The 19,770-nt window shown below is 40.1% G+C and overlaps 3 protein-coding genes and 5 non-coding genes across 8 annotated transcripts; 6 read left to right on the forward strand and 2 right to left on the reverse strand.

The window, feature by feature from the left end:
- The first annotated feature begins 4,400 nt into the window (after positions 1 to 4,400).
- Positions 4,401 to 12,736, forward strand: LOC125760810 (protein twist). The gene is made up of 5 exons (XM_049421328.1): positions 4,401 to 4,812; positions 8,163 to 8,594; positions 8,668 to 8,942; positions 9,051 to 9,203; positions 12,316 to 12,736. Exons 1-5 carry the CDS (start codon positions 4,674 to 4,676, stop codon positions 12,454 to 12,456), a joined length of 1,140 nt encoding a protein of 379 aa, XP_049277285.1. The 5' UTR covers positions 4,401 to 4,673; the 3' UTR covers positions 12,457 to 12,736.
- Positions 5,951 to 6,021, forward strand: Trnag-gcc (transfer RNA glycine (anticodon GCC)). Its single transcript has one exon. It is a non-coding gene; the product is annotated as a tRNA-Gly (tRNA).
- Positions 10,209 to 10,281, forward strand: Trnam-cau (transfer RNA methionine (anticodon CAU)). The gene has a single exon. It is a non-coding gene; the product is annotated as a tRNA-Met (tRNA).
- On the reverse strand, positions 10,688 to 10,759 carry Trnaw-cca (transfer RNA tryptophan (anticodon CCA)). The gene has a single exon. It is a non-coding gene; the product is annotated as a tRNA-Trp (tRNA).
- A 1,859-nt stretch (positions 12,737 to 14,595) lies between the features above and the next one.
- Positions 14,596 to 14,668, forward strand: Trnam-cau (transfer RNA methionine (anticodon CAU)). The gene has a single exon. It is a non-coding gene; the product is annotated as a tRNA-Met (tRNA).
- Positions 14,669 to 15,130: 462 nt separating this feature from the next.
- Positions 15,131 to 15,202, reverse strand: Trnaw-cca (transfer RNA tryptophan (anticodon CCA)). Its single transcript has one exon. It is a non-coding gene; the product is annotated as a tRNA-Trp (tRNA).
- Positions 15,203 to 15,736: 534 nt separating this feature from the next.
- On the forward strand, positions 15,737 to 18,021 carry LOC125760806 (hydroxysteroid dehydrogenase-like protein 2). The gene is made up of 4 exons (XM_049421325.1): positions 15,737 to 16,030; positions 16,506 to 16,669; positions 16,758 to 16,971; positions 17,049 to 18,021. Exons 1-4 carry the CDS (start codon positions 16,017 to 16,019, stop codon positions 17,905 to 17,907), a joined length of 1,251 nt encoding a protein of 416 aa, XP_049277282.1. The 5' UTR covers positions 15,737 to 16,016; the 3' UTR covers positions 17,908 to 18,021.
- A 350-nt stretch (positions 18,022 to 18,371) lies between these two features.
- On the forward strand, positions 18,372 to 19,614 carry LOC125760822 (hydroxysteroid dehydrogenase-like protein 2). The gene is made up of 4 exons (XM_049421344.1): positions 18,372 to 18,498; positions 18,561 to 18,724; positions 18,787 to 19,000; positions 19,072 to 19,614. The coding sequence occupies exons 1-4, from the start codon at positions 18,485 to 18,487 to the stop codon at positions 19,532 to 19,534; spliced, it is 855 nt and encodes a 284-aa protein (XP_049277301.1). The 5' UTR covers positions 18,372 to 18,484; the 3' UTR covers positions 19,535 to 19,614.
- Positions 19,615 to 19,770: the final 156 nt, after the last annotated feature.

Here is a 19,770-nt window from a genome sequence, read left to right on the forward strand (position 1 = left end):
TTGTTCGTTTCAATTTTACACATCGGAATGTAATTTTGAAATGTTGCCTCAAATTTGGCCCACTATTCGGTAGAGCAGTTGCTAGACGCACACCAACGCACGCTTGAACAAAGATGAAGCCGCCGCTTTGTCTCCCCGCGGCGTGTAAAAATGCTCTATACCGATGCCAGAGTTACAATAACATCACACCAACACGCGCCTAACCGGGGAAACCAAGCTGACGCACACACCCGATTTCAAACCGCGCAGTTGCGTAGCGCGAAAAACATATGATTTGGCACAATGGGCTAAATCGTATGGAGTATTGCGATAATAATTTATGTTTTGTTTATTTTTATTACATCATTGTTTAATACCTCTTCATAGTTATTTACATTTAACGTTTTTTCGATTTGTTTACCTTAATTTCTTCCAACGTTGCAACCGTAATCGACAATACTATTCATAGGACATCCACAACACAAATGTATTTCTCTAGACTACAATTCAAACACACAAAAGCTACGGATCGAACCAACGAAACTGAAAGATAAATGTTAATCGTCGTGAAGATCTATTTTAATTTTTTTTTAGATTCATGCCGGATAGTTAGTCCTTGCTACGGGTGGACGGACCGGATGGGATTTGATATGCGGTCTTATACTAAGCGTGTGAAGCCATTATTTGCCATTGTCAAAAAGTATTAAAAATAATGTCCAATTTATGCTCCACGCATCAAGGTCTTAGGAGTGACTAGTCAGTTGTAAATAATTCAAAACGTATGTATGTAAGAACTCCCATCCGGACCGTCCCCCGGTGGCAAGAACTGACTATCCGGCTACGTGGTAAAATAAGTCTAGTAAGCCAGAAATGCCCGGCGTGACCTTGTAAGGTCCTTAAGCCAAGAAGAAGAAGTATGTAAGAACAGAATTATGTTTGACAGCCCTGTAAGGCTATCCGTGACGAAAAGCAGTATAAAAGGAGCTACGAATAGAACGTCAGTCAGTCTCCTTGTGAATTTCAAAACGAAATATCCTTAAATAAAGACTCGAATTTCCCCCCTTTTACATGTATATATCCAGCCATCGGGCACAGTAAATCAACAATTAGTAACAATTGTACAGCTAAAAATAAATAATTGTTTATATGAAAGTTGGGGCGGCCGCCGTGGTGTTTGTGATAAACGGCGATGGTCCACACGGCAGGACTGTGGATCAAATCCCATCCGGAATGTTCTCCCGTAGCAAGGACTGACTATCCAGCTACGAGGTAAAATAAGTCTCGTAAGCCAGAAATGGCCGGCATATGACCTCAAAGGTCGTTACAGCAAGAAGAAGAAGAAGTTATATGCATGTTTACAATATATTAAATACCAGGTTTAAGAACTGCATATCGCTGAATATAAAGTACTACAATTGATTTTTTTAAAAGTCGAAATTTAGTTACTTTACTTACAAATGTCATTAGTTTCCATTAAATTTGCGCTCAATGTGCATCGAAGAACTCAACCGTAGAACAGTATAACATACTCCGCTGTGTTTAGCCAAGACCGAAACCATTGGCTGCGTACATATACCATTCAGATTGGTGCCGTTTTTCTCACTATTCTTGAATTTAACTTAGCACATTACAATCACCATAAATCAGTAAACGATATACTATATTGTATTGATCTTCATGACGTTATATTAGCTAAACCAAGTGGAATTACAAAATGAATATTTATATACAAATATAAATTTTACCTTCCTACTCCAACAAGATTTCGCCACCTAGTGGACAATTTTTTATGATCCACCGATTAAACTTATTCGAATATTGCGAACAAATAAATAATAATATTAACGGTTTTAATTGTTATCAATAGAACTCCGCTTCTTTCACAAACTTGTTTGGGGTTAAACAATTCAAAGGTAATTGATGAAATATGTTTACGCATATATTCTATAGTACAAAATAAAAAAAATTGAACATAACCGCCTAGTTTCAATATTAGAAAACACCGTTTAGTAGAATAGCTCTTTAAATAAGTATTGAAGAAAATATCACAGCAAATTGTTAAAAGGTACAATATTTGGAGAAATTTTCGGCGCTTGCCTTCCAATACAATCAATTTATAGACCAAAATTAAATTCTATTTCTATATCTATATTTGTTACAGAATAAAGCACTTAAAATGAATTCAAAACTGTAATAATGTTAACATAGAATCATTGGTAAAACATATTCAAATAAAATATTTTATAAAGAAACTGCCACAATCTTTCATTCCTTTCTACCAATATGTACTTTTCAATGAAAACGTCTCTTTTTTTCTTGTACATCGCAGTGGTCAATGTGTTGACACTTTGTAAATCAAACAACAGTGATTGTAAAAACATATGGAAACAATTTACGAAACCTGTACGGCAAAAGCGCTGAGAAAACTATCACCCTGGCGCTAACGGCAAACTACGTTCAACAACGAAAAAGGACCTTTCATTTACATTCGAGCAACACACGCCTGCGACAAAACGTCATAAACGTCACAAGTCATTCAAAAGTTTAGAACCTCGAAAAATTTACGACCTACCCTTTGTTTTTGTGTGGTCGTCTTTCTTTGACTAAGGTCTTGAAGTGGTTATGCATTTTTAGATGGTGTATGGATTTTTTAACAGTTCCTTTCTATACGAAAGTATTAAAGCACACCTAGCTGTAAAATAACTCCATACTTTCAGACATATAACTAGATTGTAATGCTGAATATTAGTTGTGGAAAAACCTGTATTTAAAATAAATGCAAACAAAATAACACCAACAAAATATCAGAATTTTACTCGTGTTCAATCTCATGTAAACACACGTTGCACTTAACCGCCATCCGACCTAATGGAAAATATGGAATAAATGTAGGAAGCAGCAAGAAGAAACAAAGAGCATCACAGGATGAAATGCCAGGCCATACGAACAGGTTGATGGGTTCGTGCGACCAAACAACGAGAAAAACAAATGAGGACAAATGTTACTTGTGGACCCTTTTCGTTCCTTTTTCCCTTGCGAAGGCTTTCCTTTGATCGGTTCTAGACGAGATTTTTCTTTTTACTGGTGCATTTCAAGTGCTGACGTCAAGTTGTTTTCTGCTAATGGTGCCGCAGGGATACGCTTCTTCCCATGACATCTCAATTGTCATCCTTTACTGTATTTATCAACGTTCGGAGATCATTCACAATCAGTCAAATCAGAACCGCATAAGGAAGCTACAAATTCAATCGAATATTATTAATTTCATGGAAAGCAAGCAGTCATACTTTTAATGTACTGCAAAAGAAATAAATTCATTTGTATGTAAAAATGTTTCGATAAACAAGTTCATTAATTATTGAAACTGTGTTAACTTCAATCATTACAGCAATTTATAATAAAACAAATATATTTTATTACAAAGGCACCGAAATTAAATTTTAATAAAATAATACTTCATCAATGGACTATTCTTTGTAATCCTCCTTAAACACAATTCCCGCCTTACGCCACTTTAAGTCGCTTTATTTACTTCACATTTTTCGCATAAAACTTACATGAATTGTAAAATGAATTCGACAAATTTTTAATATTAATTTGAGTGTTTAAGTTAACTAAACATAAAGATTAGAGTTGCAAGAAAATCAGAAAAATCCTTAAGCTCTATCTAACTGCACAGTTTTTTTGGCAAACGAGTTATTCAACCGCAACCGTATTCGACTCCGAAGTGTTTGCGTAATAAAAGTATCCAGCTAAAATTCAGCACATTACAATTTCGATGCGGTTCTTTTAGTGCGGCAAGAAGAAATAAAACGCCCTGACCGCACAAACACGTAATACTGAAGGCACACAGCAGGAGTCAGGAAGGCAAGCAAATGAACTCCACAAACAAACCAGATCTAGTAGTGTGCGATTTGATATTTTAGACCGCGGAAAATGCATCACAGAAAAGCGATCCGCACTGTCATCTTATTTCCGCGACAAAGAGGCGTGGCTAAAAACAGAGATGAACCACGCAAGTTGCGCAAAATCAATGGGAACAAAGGAGCACAAGATTGTTCTGGACGAGCGTAACCATGGAGCGGAAATTTCAACTTTACCCAGAATAACAACAACAAAAACAAAGAAAATATGTCCCAACTGATGAACTGGTTAAGAAAGAGTAAAAGCGAAATAGCAAAGCAGAACAACGGTGGAAAATTCACAGCATCCCTGATTTTCCACCTCACTGAAGCAACGCTCTTTCAACCAATCAGCAGCCAGTCTGAATGTGCTGCTTGAGGAAAATTTCAAAACGATTTTGAACCAACAACGAAAGCGCTCAGCATGTAGAGAGATGTTAGTTTAGTCTTCTGCTAGAACTTGAGCCGTGCGTGCGTGTGACAGTTTATGGAATCGGGATTCTCAAGCAAACCGATCAAGTGAATAATTACATCAAGTGCTTCGGAAAATATTTTCATCAAATGCAATGAAAATTGTAATGTGAAAAACTACATTTTTTGTAAAAGAAGCAAGCAAGTGAGAATGTTATGCAAAAATTTGTTCAAGTGCTTAAGACATACACAATTGTGAAAGTTTAAGTGATCATTACTGAAAAATATTTTAATCTGACTATATAACAATAAACCCGGCCTTTTCATAGTCGGGCTACAACGAGTTGACAAGAAGGAAGAGCTCAAACAAGATTTGTCTAAATGTACAACAAAATGTCCAGCTACGAAACTGCATCCTCCGATGGCGATCTTTGTCATCGTGTTTGCGATCCAGACCAGTACTATGAATCCAATGGAAGCTACTATACACAGCTGTATCCAGCAGATTCGCAAAATTCAGGTAAGTGCAAATAATTATTACAATTTATTCAATGAAGAACGGTCGTGCTTTAGTTTAAAGCTGCATTCAATAGAATGGGCAGTTTCCTTTTACACTTGATTGAAAATTTTTCTAAAGTTTTACGGTGGAAACTACTTATGTGCAATTTAATGTGTTAGTGTTTGATGATAAATCTTAATTAACTTTCTATTATGTACTCTCTATACGAACTTTCTAATATTACTGCGGGAACATATTACTCATTTATTACTGAAGATACAACGCATATTCCACATTCATTGCTTGAAGGCTGGATTTCACACAAGCATGAAACAGAGTTTAGCAAACGGGCGGTAAATGAAATAAACAACAACAAACCAATGTAATGGTGCCGTACCTTCCGTTGAGGTCTTGAAACGAAAAGGGTACGATTACGACTCTAAAATTAGCCGTATTACCATCATAAAACGTACCGATCGTACGATAAGCCAAGGTCTCAACTTCTTTTCGAGTTTAGAAACTGCTTCATACCCCGAAAAAAAGTGAAATGAAAACCATATTAATTCCCCAACATGCACATCTCTTCGATCCCATTTCGTTTCACAGTTTACATACAATGTCTTCCCTCTTCAGACATAAGGATTTCCTCCCTTCTTGGTGTGTAGTTTGTACCACCCAAAAAATCCGTTAGTTTGACGATATTAGTTTGATTACTTTGGAAGTAACCGAATCCGACGTTCCATCAATAAGCCATCAACTCACCGTTTACCTTTGAAGCGCTCACGCACGCACGTGACACGAGCACGAGTGCGATAATTATTGCCCGGCGCACTGACTAATCGTTTGGTAATTTTGAGAAGCATTTTTAGTACGTGTGAATGATTGTGATCTGTTTGTGATGAGATTTACCACGTGTCCGAGGCGGTACAGGCGGTGGAGCGTGTTAAAAAATGTTTTGTAATCATCGATACAGTGTTATGCAACTTGACAGGAAAAGAAAAAAAAATTGAGCACATTTTAAAGCATTTGGAAAAATCGAGCGAAAGTACAGGATATTCACAGCCAAGGATCAATAAGGTTTGTGATGCTGTGTGTGAAGAAACCGGATGAGAGAATAATTGCGATACATATTGTCACAGAAGAACCCTCCACTCGACTAGCATCGGTGGTTCAGTGGTAGAATGCTCGCCTGCCACGCGGGCGGCCCGGGTTCGATTCCCGGCCGATGCAACTGAAGTTTTTTGTTGTTTTATTTGTTCTTACAGTGAGAATGAAGAGAAAACTCATCGTTCTTAGTGCGAAACCGAAAACCGATTGGCAGACCTGTTTTTCAAGTTTGATCTGATAATTGCCATGTTAGGCTAATGTTCACTTTTCTAACCTGATAAATACGGTTATAAAACATGGAATGAGTGTTTATTACGTCATCATTGACAAAATTATGCTTTTCAGGTAAAGATTTTCACGAAAACTTAACTGAACTATTATTATATTGCACAATGAAGGAGTAAATATTAACTTACACCAACTACGTGATCCATGGAACTCTTGGTAACATTAAAAAATCTTGTTCAACCGAAAATTGTTCTGTTTTGGTTTGTGCACAATACACAATAAATCCCACACATTCCAACATTGTATAAATGCGCTTCTATCGAGCCTAATGATAATAGATTTATACGTTTGTCAGACAAACTGATTATGAATACGTTTCTTTTAATTTTCAATTACATGCCTAATATTATTTTCATAAACATTTGATGGTATTTGAGGTTTAATTTTACAGATATTTTTCATTTATTTTTCATCCTTTGATTAGATTCTTGCACATGGTGAGATTGAATGATAATCTTTGTCATGCTAAGAGCCCTCAGAAGTCACGTAGGGTTAAACCATACATTTGATTATTAGTATATTTTACTGATACTGTAAAGTGAATAAAATAATTAACAAACATTAGAAACCAGCTGGAATGGTACAGCAATAAATAAATTTTGCCTTTTCTTGTCAATGGGTGCAAACTGTAGAAGGATATTTCCCGTCGCTATCCGCTATTTCAACCGGGAAATTGTGAAGCTTGGAAAATAAACAGCTTCTTTCCTTTTCTCAAGTGCTGATATCCTGCCATCGAACACTATCAAATGATTCTGAAAGCGTTCGTCAGCCAGTCACACAACTACACACACACTTTCTAAGGCAATTTGAGTTCCTAGTTAAAGCGGAAACACACGAAATCGCTAATCAACCGGGAAATGATCAACAGAAAATAAACAACGTTCCAGAACTTACTCAACGCACATGCCGCAACCAGAGGAACGATATGGCTTGAAGTTGTGAAGTACATTTTCACACTACTGAGCATTAGGTGATGGAACCTTGACAAGCTTCTGTGTGTGCTCCTTCCGAAAGGATATCGTATGCCACGGTGCCGTATCGGTGACGTTCCAATGTTTGTCCGGAAATCGGATACATTCACTTGTCAGCCACAAGGATCAATCCTTTCTCCATTCACGCGTGCAATTTTGAAACTTTCTGTTTTGGAGAAGCAGTTTTTCTCCTATCATTCGGTTTTCTTCCTTCCCGACTTTACTCGATCGTCGAGAGGGAAAAACAAACTGTTTTTATTTCTGCTTGTTGCTCCGTTGCAATCCTGCAAACATAAACATACGGGTTCGGGATTTATGGACTTGACCCCGAGCGTTGTTTCCTCAAGAGCGGTTTTCCTCGCGTGTGGATGTGAACTGGCGTGTATCGATTTTCCTTTCAGTTTTTTCGTCTTATTTTGAAGTAGTTTCTAAAAAAGAAATCAACGAATAATCTTTTCTCTACTACCTTTCGCTGCAACTTGATCGAGGGTAAAATCCCGTAGAATGGTTCAGGCCGAAGACACTTCTTCACTCCGGTACAGTACCCCATCCACCCTTTTCAGCCTGTCCGACGTGTTGTATCACTTGTGCTTCGATAAACAAATCATTAAGACATAAGATACACGACCATCTCCGGTGTTCGAATCCTCGTCCGCCGGTTACATTTTCCTTCAGTACGGGATTTTCCTTAGGATCTTCCCGCGTGTGAGGTCAGTGAATGGTGGTGATCGTATACATACGTACGCGTACGCAAGTCGGCATTTTTTCCCCCTCGTGTACGAATTACCTTCCCAATGTACTTTGTTTATTGTTGTTGTTTCATTTACTACTGAAAGTTGGTAGGAATAAAAGAATCTCCACGCACCGTTTTATGTTTGTATGCGTCTTAGCATCCTCGTGCGTTAGACGACCAACGATCGTACGTGGGTGGCAAGGGGCCTTTTCTGTCCGTCCAGTGTGCTCATCCAGTTATTTTTGTTTATCTCTGCCCATGAACTGATACAGGAGCACAGGTGACCAGCGCCGGTGGTGGAGGAGGTGTGATCATCATGGACGAGGAAGGCTACTGGGGTTCACCGTGCAGTTCGAGCGAATCGCACCCAGACATTCACAGAGACCGATACTCACCCCCGACGGTGGCTGGGACGACGGTAGTTAGTGCCAGCGGGAATGCCTCGGTAGTGGTAAGCGCTATTCGCAACATCTCGCAACAGCAGCAGCACCAACCGCCCGATCAATCGTCCCTGTCGACATCGTCGCTGTCATCGGCTTCCTCCACGTCATCCTCTATGTCGGCGTCTTCGTCACCTTACGGAGGTGCTGGTCATCCACTTCCACCGGGCGGCTACCATCAGCAGCAGCACCATCACCATCAACAAATGCCATCGTCCATGTACTGCTCCTCCTCTTCGATTGTTTATGAAAAGAGTAACGCCGGTAAGCAAAACAAGCGGAATTGGGACGTACGAAAGGGACATTTTTATTCTTTCCACTTTGTACCTTACACCAGGGATTTACGTGCCGGATGAAGGATATTTTGGAGCAACCGGAACCTCTATTGATCCCGTTTCTGGCACCACGGGCAATGAACATCAGTCGCTTATGCATATGGCGCCCTCCTCTTCCGGCGTAATTCCCGGCAACGGTGTGCCAGTAGTGCGGGTGGTCAAGCGACGCAACACGGCCAACAAGAAGGAGCGTCGTCGGACACAAAGCATCAACTCGGCGTACACCTCACTGCGGGATCGTATTCCAAACGTTCCCAACGATACCAAACTGTCCAAGGTAAATGGTTTGTTGTGTATTTTTGCCTAATTAAAATTAACTAAAGCTGTTATATGAAGCATTTCTTTTAATGGCTCCTTCACCATACTTTGTTGTCTTGCGTTCCAGATCAAAACGCTGCGACTGGCCATTTCCTACATCGCCCATCTGTTGGCGGTCGTGAATGGTAACCAGGATCCGTCGTGCGATTTCCGTGCCGAACTGGTGCCCTCGTCGCGCAAGATTAACGCCGAACGGCGTGCCCAGAAGACGCTAATGCAAGTAAGTAGTGACGCGATTTGATGCCACATAAACGGCCACCACACCAAATCATTCTAATGTCTGCTGGAAACGAATGATGAAAGACTCAGCCTCGAGAAAGTTAGAAACAGTGCAGAAACAAGAGGAAAATAGAGAAAAGTTCTTAATCGAATCATTATCTTTATTGGGTGGGTCTGGTTTTTGCTTTCTGCTTCTGGCCTTCAACCCTCTCTACATGGTATGAATATTTAGGTACAATTTAAGCACCAGCTCAAATAGAGAATTTAGCAACAAGAAAAAAAGACCACATTCTACTACCCCAAAAGAACATTTACTAACCAGGACACAGAGACAGCAGCACGCAACGACACCCAACAATTGCGCATGCTACAACCAACATAAAACCCGAACAGACTCTGGTCTGGTTTTCACGCCTTCTGGGCTGGCGGCCACATACACAGAAAACACAGGGTAGGGTGTGAAAAACTTCACAATTTCATTACCTTCCATTTTCACAGATACAATTTAATACCGCAAAGTGGCCCACTAATAGCGGGTAATTCAATTATTCTCACTGCACCAATCTTCATGCGTCCGTCCCTTGCTCTTTATGCCATAAAAGTGCGTAATTCGCTGATTGTTTGTCATAACCTCAACACTAGCAACAAAACAATCTAATGCGACGATACGATGTAATCGAGAGAAGGGATAGAAACCTGCTGAGGGTCCTATTATCCCTATCCTTTTTGTCAAAAACCCCTCTATTTCCTTCCTGCTGACGGATGCTGCGCATGCACGTGCATAATAACGATGGGAAACTGTACGGCTAGAGCACTTGACTCTGCAATTACACTACATTGCAACTCCATTATCGTGCATCAAATGCCAATTAAGGAGAGTGAGAAAATGTTTTCACCGGGAAGAAAATGTTAATCTTTTGGGTGGGAAAATCATGATACATTGGAAGGACATTGTTATGTTGAACACACAGCGACAGGACGCGACTTAACACTCCCTCTACCATACGCCTCGATAGCGCAGTCGGTAGCGCGTAAGTCTCATAATCTTAAGGTCGTGAGTTCGATCCTCACTCGGGGCAGAGGTTTTTTTGATCATGTATCAACTTTTTACCTCCTAAAACCGAAATAGAGGAGAAAAGAGAGAATATCACGGCAAATAAATTCTTTAATTGTTTATCTTCGGTTGTAGAGGTCATTCACACTGCTTCAAGCAGCCTAAGACTCATTTGGATTTGAAGAATGTCACGCTGCCGTAAATATTCATTTCTTTATATATAAAAAACTGTGCTTTGGAGCACTAGGAAGTTAGGTGTTATATAATAAAATTTAAAAAATACATAATTTTGTTAATTTTTGCACAATTATTACTCTAATGGCTAACAATACTAACCCAACAAAACAATCTCAAAAATGTATGTGTGATGTAACAATATTAGCTGTGTGCAGGAAGCAAAAAAAACTACTTTCTTCTCATTTGAGAGATCTTGACCCCGACGTGATTTGAACACGCAACCTTCTGATCTGGAGTCAGACGCGCTACCGTTGCGCCACGGAGTCTTGTACACTTTCCCTCACACTAAACGCCTATCTAAATCAGTAGCATTCAATACACACAACACAGCATATTGCAGCGACTCAACAAGCAACGCCCCTTTTCTATTTTTAACCACCCACTAGAACTACACAGTGAAAAATGCATTTTGGCGCATGCTCCTCTAGGCTCTAAAAAGATCAGTGGAAAATTGTGTCAAATATGTGACCCTTTCCACTAATCAATCATTGAAAAGATTCAAGACCAAAAAAAACCTCCGCCAGAGTGACGCCCCTTTTAATCCACGTGGTCTGACTTCTGCTAGAAAATTTTCCAAATTCCAATATTTTTTTCTTCAGCATATCTATTAAAAGTCACACAAAAATGTGGTTGAATAATTTGTTAAATTTTTTCATAATTGGGCACAAAAGTAGAATTTACCCATTTTTTTTAATAATCAGTTAAGGTATAAAAGAAGAGAAGGGAAAACTTGCTAAATTTAATCCTACACGAAGCGTTGGCAGTGAAATATTATTGAAAGTGAGTACGTCGACTCACTATTAATAGCTCACTACTTGCTTATCTGGCGATGCTTCCGAAATGCATCATCCATTCAATTCCGCCATTCGGAGATAACATGCATTTCCTGACGGAAGTAAACGTTCAAGTGTCCACAGAAACGAAATGGGAAGAACCGCTCAGCCGTATGAAAATTACCCACCAACCCATACCTCAACATGTCACCATATCATGCTTTTGCCTGCCACATTACACTTTGGGAAAATTAAAAGACGCCTTTCATAACTGAAGTACCAGAATCCAGTCAAAACAGTGCGCCTTCGTGCCTTTGCGCCAGTTCAATTACTAAACCCTTCCGTCTTCCCACGGCTCTTTTCATATATTTTTTTTGGTTTCAGGCGGCACTTGACAACGATAAAGCTGCACTTGAACTTTCCATAAAACAAATTACGATTACTTTGGTCGTAATCTTCTCCACAAGCGGAGTTGTTCTGTGGCGTACCGAATCATTGGTTTTTGGGCTCGAAAAATGACGTGGCGCTCGTTTTTATTCCCTTTCAACAATCAAAAGTGATGTACTGCTCTTCTTCAGACTTTGCTGTCTCTGTGTATTTATAAAAAGCGATCAAAATGAAAAAAAAAAAACAATTTAAATGTATTCATTAATCCGATAAACAACTGAAAAGAAAATAATCATTTAAAATGTCATACTCATCATTTCTATTTGGAACTTTCTCAGTACTGAGAGTGAACCCAACATTATCTCAAGTGGAAAGGTATTTTCCTAATAGTAACTGAACAACGGAAAATAGGGAAATTGAATTTTTAGTTCGATCTGCTTCTAAAACAAATCCAAAACCGCACCAATCGTGAGAAAATGTACTTCACAGACTGGCAAATGTAGTTTCCATTAGGATTGTTTCATCTATTTCTTCGATTTGATGCTCGAATCTCCTCACACACTTTGGAATGCTTTGAAGAGCCGCATACATTTCTCCGTTAACAATCGCACTAATTGTGTTACAAAACATTCTAATCCTTTCTTGAACACTTTCTGCCTTAGAACTTTACCGCCAATGGAACCGCCAATGGAACCGTCAATGCAGCCACCAGTCCGCCGGTGACTGAAGGACGAAAAATCAAAGGACGTACCGGGTGGCCGCAGCACGTTTGGGCGTTGGAAACGAAAACCACCATCAAATAAGACCTTCTACGCTAATCTGCCCTAGCCCCAGAAGGACGATTTGATGCAAGTTTGCGGCAAAATTTCACAAACGATCACTGTTTAGGAACAGCATTACATCAGTATCGCCGCAGAACACAAATATGAATAGGTTGCGATAGGTAACTATCAAGCGCGATAAAGATACAAATGTGTTCCAAACATTACCAGCATTTAGGCCCATCGTCGATACACACTTTTGAATGTAGCAATGGAAGGCTATTAAAAGACGCCCAAGACATGATTTAATGATGCGCACGTATTTCTAGAATCTCGTCCATAACCCTAATCGTAATGGAATTTAGTAGGAAAAGGTTTGAAGGCACAAGCAACTACACTAATCGTCCGCTTTGCCACTAGACTAATAGTAGTAGCACCATGTACAGATTCTATCTCATAATTCGTTACTCCACTGCTTTCGACTGATTGGCGCGCGATCAAAATAAGGGAGGCTGTGCCAAAACAATTAGAATAGAGATTGGTTGGGTTGACGCATCGAAAATAAATGATACACGTTTCCTCATCAAATGGTGGATTTTTTTTACCATTTACACACTTTAATAAACGAAAGAAATTTAATCACACCATATAAACTAATACTCGTGGGGATATACTACTTTTGCTCCCCAATGCCGCATCCATGCGTTATAGAGGCTAATATTAGATACATTTTAATCTCGAATGTTTGAGATAACTCGAACAAAAAACCAGATGGCCCTCTTCTCTTAGCCACACAGCACACAACACCGAACGACAAACGGCCAACGGCGTGCGGAACAAGTAAAAGGAAAACTTTTTTCCACAGCAGAATACAACCAGGCAGCGGTATTTGTAGCGATTTAGGGTTTTCCGTGTCCGGTGTGTTGTGGTGGGTAAATATTTTGATTTCCGATCGTGGATATTCCATACTACGAAACGCACACGTGTGGCTGCATGTGTAAACCGCCTAGAGAAAACGCATCGCCCGCGTATCGCTGTCACGTATCGATGCCAGTCAATAGCCAATCAATAAAATAGTGATCGCGGATTGGGGCGTTTGCGATTTCCGCATTAAACTAATGACAACAAACAAGCGTTTGCGCCATTTGCCTGGGAAGAAGTTTCACAAAACAAACTACAATATTTTTTAACAAAATTTACTGGTTTAAGATTCTTGTGATCATTATTATTCAGTCTAAATAACAATCGATTTGTATAATTATTTTTATTCATTAACTTTGTTACTTGTTATTCATGTTACCGAATGCACTCACCGCACTATGCTTATTGCTTTAGTATCATGAATTTTATGATCTCTTAATGACCGTATGCCTCGTTAAGAGTAATAAGAGAGTCAACCGAGACCAAATAACACATTGTTTTTTATCATATCGTATATTATATTAATGTTCTTTAATTAGTAATTTTCTGAGCGGTTTGTGCAGCTAAATTTAACATGACAAAATAACACATTTAAATAATTTTTTCCCCTTTTACACACATATATTTTCCTTAGTTGCCTACTAATAATGCACTACTTGCCCAAAGTAAGTTTAAATCTTTGCATACGTAGAACTGATTACTCAGCGCAACGGGTGTCTGACAATAATCACAGTTTACTTTCTTATCTAATATGAAAAACTAAGCTGTTAAAACTATTCAATTTTTTTCATATAAACGTTACACTATATAAGTAGTATAATTGTTTGTTGTAATAAATAATTGTACTTACTACTTACAAAAAGAACAAAACACGAAAATAAATTATCTCAGGTTTAGTAGAAATTCTAAATTAATCAGTTTGCATTGCATATCAGCAACTATCAATATATCATAACATTTTTATAATTTATGATTTGATGATTTTATAAAGCACGCAATAACTCTGATCTCTCTTCAATTGTCGAATCAAGCACGTAATCACTACCCTTCTGTAGCTGTTGGAAATTCTCATACATTCGTAAGCATTGTATTTATTTATATTTTAAATAACGTTTCCTTTCTTCTTTGACTAAAGTTTCGCTATAACTACCTAAGATCTTGCTGACTAAATATTCGAGGCAAAATGCTAATGTCCCATGCATAGTTTCCAAACATACATACTTTGTTCTTGTTTAGTTTGGAATACCGCCTTCAACATACGCCTCGATAGCGCAGTCGGTAGCGCGTAAGTCTCATAATCTTAAGGTCGTGAGTTCGATCCTCACTCGGGGCAGACTACTTTTTTCTGTTTTGTCTGCCTCCCTGCAATTTAAAATCAATTGTGTTATTTTGTTTTAAGACCTTGCAAGCCTTTATTGCACTGCATTCATAAAATACGAAATGCAAGAATACATACAATACTATACAAAATAGAAAAGCAATAGGAAAGAGAACTGTACCGCAAATACCACAATCAACGGGTAGCAATATTTTAAAAACAGATTCATCAAAACAAGATAACTTATTCATTCATTATAGAAGCTTTGTGTATATTTCTCATCTTCTACTGAATCTTAAATTATGCTGAGCAACTGTTCTTTTATCACGAATACTAAAGTCAATATACCCCCCCGTACATTAATTAGATAGTTATTGTATTACGAAACATACATATCATTACAGCATTACTAATTACAACATATATTGGCAATGGTTGCTAGACAATAAGCAACCTCTTGTTTTTCGGGAAAAAAGATGACCCCGACGTGATTTGAACACGCAACCTTCTGATCTGGAGTCAGACGCGCTACCGTTGCGCCACGGAGTCTTGTACACTTTCCGCCTCCTAATGCGTTATTTCACTACAAACATTCACCTTTATTTTATCTCATGTTCATGTTCGCATCCACAGTGCATTTCCCGTGCCAAACGAAGTACAGTGTGCTACAAACTATTACGCTTCTAATGCCATCTAGAACAATCAACTGAAGTAACATACTTAACAAATTTTCATTTAAATTTAAAGATCTCAAGCATGAAAATAGAAAATTGCGTAGCTTTTGCACAGTCAATAAATTTGTAAAGAGTTGAAACATACTTCACGGAATTCGAATAGAATGGCAGATTTTTTGTTTGATTTTTACATTGTTACCATTCGACAGCAAGCATGGCTAAAAAGCTTGTCTGGAGCAAGCTGGCAAAACATCGTGTAAATTATCAATTAAAATATCGATTTATTTAACGAAAAAGAAACATGAATTCCTGTGGAATCAACGTATCTTCAAGCCATGTCAACAAGTTTAGCTCCCCTGATGTAAACATCGGAACTGTCAAAGCTCCTCTTTGCTCGTTAATTTCGCACCCTTTTCGCTTACAAAGTGGACTTTGGCCCCAAACTTCTCCCCACCGGTACGGTTGCATTACAATCAGCGAAGGTGTGTGTGAGCTGAGAGTCTTGCTACAAACGCTACGCATAAAAGACTCATCAGTTCGAGCACCGCACGCAACATAACATAGGTCGCGAAAGCGAGATTTACTCGTAGCTTAAGCTTTGCTCCGTGACCGTCCATACTACTATTTGGCGACCAGCACACTCATCTGCCGCTTTCTCATCGAACACTGCCCCCGAAAGGAGAAAAAAAATGATTAATACTGGGTAAGAATTGATTTGGTATTTCGTGAATGAAAAGTGTACCATTCTTTTGGAGGATTCCGGTTCAAGCTGTGCATTTTTATATGCGGTTAATCGTTATCGGATGTACCGGCAACAGATAACGTAATATCGTCCGGGTCCGAAGGTCGCCAGACAGCATCGCTGGCAAAGATTAAAGCACTCTCAATGAAGGATTCTGCCGCCCACTGATCATTCCTAATTAAGCGCGATCAATTGTCGAATGTTATAATACTGTTGGATTTTTCATCTTATGGAAGATCGTTAACGTTCTGATACGTCATAATAACATAATGTTGTTCGCTTCGTGAAGATCATATGAATTGGTAATAGCAACTTTCACGCATCGGTGAAATCAATTCTAGTTATTTCCTATACTATATAGATGTATGTGTGTCATCATTTTAAGGTGTCCGAAATATAAGCTTATCATCTCTCCTACCTTATGATCCTGTTACAGAAAGCTAGCTGGACGTACGCTCTTCATAACTGGAGCTTCTCGGGGCATCGGAAAAGCGATCGCACTGAGAGCGGCTCAAGATGGAGCAAATGTCGTGGTCGCGGCTAAGACAGCAGATCCACATCCGAAGCTTCCCGGCACAATCTACACAGCAGCAAAGGAGAGTAAGTGTACAGAATTAAAAAGCGATCAATTAATTGCCTAAAAAACATCTCACCTAAAAGCCTCCCTTTTACCTATTGTCTTTTGTAGTCGAAGCTGCTGGTGGCAAGGCCCTTCCTTGCGTAGTGGATGTGCGTGATGAAGCAGCCGTTCGGACGGCGGTACAGAATGCCGTGGCCAAGTTCGGTGGAATCGATATCGTAATCAATAATGCCAGTGCAATCTCTCTAACGCCCACGGAACAAACCGATATGAAGCGATACGATCTTATGCACCAGATAAACACGCGTGGCACTTTCCTGGTGTAAGTAAACACACATGGCTTGGCTGGTATTGCAAACAAACAATTGTTAACAAACTTCTTCTCCTTCAACCGTTCAGATCAAAAGAATGCATTCCTTACCTTCGCAAGAGCAACCATGCACATATCCTGAACATTTCACCACCGTTGAATATGGCCCCAATTTGGTTCAGCAATCATGTCGCCTACACGATGGCCAAGTACGGGATGTCGATGTGTGTTCTAGGTATGGCGAAGGAGTTTGAGAGCGCCAACATTGCCGTCAATGCTCTCTGGCCACGCACGGCCATCCACACGGCAGCCATGGAGATGTTGACGGGTAAGGAGAGCGATCAATTCTCCCGCAAACCAGAAATCATGGCCGATGCGGCGTACGCTATCCTTTCGAAGGAACCTCGCTTGGTCACGGGCAAATTCATGATCGATGACGAGGTCCTGAAAGCGGAAGGTATTACGGACATGAAACAGTACGCCTGCGTGCCCGAGAACGCCGACAAACTAATGCCGGACTTTTTCCTCGACGTCGAGCCGGAAAAGCTGGTGGAGTTTGCGGCGGAAGGTAGCCATGCAGCTTCATTGAAGAAGCCGGCAGCTGCTGCTAATGGCAAGATTGAGGGACTGTTCCAGAAAATCGAAAGTCTGCTCAGTGAAGAGATCGTCCGCAAGACGGGAGCAGTGTACGAGTTCAAGGTGAAGGGAGAGGAGGCCGGTACGTGGTTCGCCGATTTGAAGAATGGTACCGGCAAGGTGGGTAAGGGTAACCCGCCGGCAACGGCCGATGCGATACTGACGATGGATTCCAAGCACTTCTTCGACATGTTCACGGGCAAACTGAAGCCGGCAAATGCATTTATGACGGGCAAGCTGAAGATTTCCGGCGATCTGCAGAAAGCGATGAAGTTGGAAAAATTGATGGGTGGACTGAAGTCTAAGCTTTAAGCAAAAAGTGAGAATATGAGTGGGAAGGGGTGCATCCGTTTGATCACATTATTATTTTCTTGATTGGCATGTAAGGGAAAAGTTTAATAAATATTTTAAATTTTCATAACATCACTCTACCTCAAAAGTGCTTTAATGAGTACGATCTTGATTGAAACATCAGTGAAGGGCTTATTCGTCCCACACATGTTCTGCAAGAAACAAAAACGAATAAAGAATATGTTAATAGCTTAATACTGAAAGGAAATTAAAAGAAAAAGAAAATCAACCGTGCCATTAATTTCTGCACCATTCTACGTGTTTGAACTACCGTTTAGAATTGTTTTAGAAAGAATGGCCGTCAACCGTCAAACCCACCTCGGAAAGACATCCCATTTTCATCTTGGTTGCATATCTTCTGTTTATATGGGGTTCGCGTTTGTGGCGAACAAGATTACCCATTGGTGTAGATAACAATGCGCTATGTCATTCTCCGTTTATTTCTTCGTCGAGCGACAATCACTAGCTGTCGGACTGTGCGGTGCTAAAGTTCAAGTTTAGAGAGTACGTCGTACGGTGTTTGAGACAGGAATTAACCATGCAAAACACAGGGTAAGTACCGTCCTTCCGTCGTATTAAATAAACCTCTCACTGGCGCTTTGTTTGCTCCTTAGAAAGCTTGCTGGCGTCACGCTATTTATTACCGGTGCGTCCAGAGGCATTGGCAAGGCGATCGCATTGAAAGCAGCTCGTGATGGTGCCAACATTGTGCTAGCGGCCAAAACGGCAGAGCCACATCCGAAGCTGCCCGGAACTATCTACACGGCTGCGGCGGAAAGTGAGAACTTGTGCTTGATTGCTGGGATTGTTTGCTTGATCTTTCGATTCCTCCGATTTCAGTTGAAGCGATCGGTGGAAAAGCGCTTCCATGCATCGTTGACGTGCGCAGCGAGGAAGCTGTCCGTGCTGCGGTGCTAAAAGCGGTCCAAACGTTCGGTGGTATCGATATTGTGGTTAACAATGCGAGTGCTATTTCCCTGACTCCAACCGAACAGACCGATATGAAGCGGTACGATCTGATGCACAACATCAACACCAGAGGGACTTTCCTAGTGTGAGTAGGCAGCAGGATCACGATCTTGCTTTGGACTAGTAACGTCTTTATGTATACAATGCTCGTTCCAGATCGAAAGAGTGTCTTCCTTATCTGCGTAAAAGCAAGCATGCACATATTCTGAACATTTCCCCACCACTAAACATGGAGCCACACTGGTTCAGTAATCATGTTGCCTATACTATGGCCAAGTATGGAATGTCCATGTGTGTCCTCGGTATGGCACGGGAGTATGAAGGTGCCAACATTTCCGTGAACGCTTTGTGGCCCCGTACGCTCATTTACACAGCCGCAGTTGAGATGCTTCACGGTCAGGAAGGATATCCATTCTCGCGTAAGCCAGAAATAATGGCGGATGCTGCTTATGCGATCCTTTGCCGATCGCCAGGAACTAGCACCGGGAACTTTTTCATCGACGATGAGGTACTGGCAGAAGAAGGAGTTAAGGATTTGGCACAGTATGCTTGTGTTCCTGGAAACGCTCTTATTCTTACCCCCGACATCTTTGTAAACGAAAAGAAATCAAAGTTATAGTTTGGTGTTTTGTAAATGCCCCTTCTTTTAAAAAAGGACACAAAGTGAAATACAGGTGATGGACAATTGTTTTAAATTTATGTTCGGTTTATGACGTACCTGCTTTTTAAGCGCGAAATCAATAGCGTAGTAATTTTATCGTAACTTTTCGAATAACTGACGATTTTCACTTTACAAATGCTACAACTACACGATACCAAAAATTGACAGTTAATCGATATAATTTGTGCCTTTCA

This window comes from Anopheles funestus, chromosome 2RL, assembly GCF_943734845.2.
Source record: "Anopheles funestus chromosome 2RL, idAnoFuneDA-416_04, whole genome shotgun sequence".
Lineage (NCBI taxonomy): Eukaryota > Metazoa > Arthropoda > Insecta > Diptera > Culicidae > Anopheles > Anopheles funestus.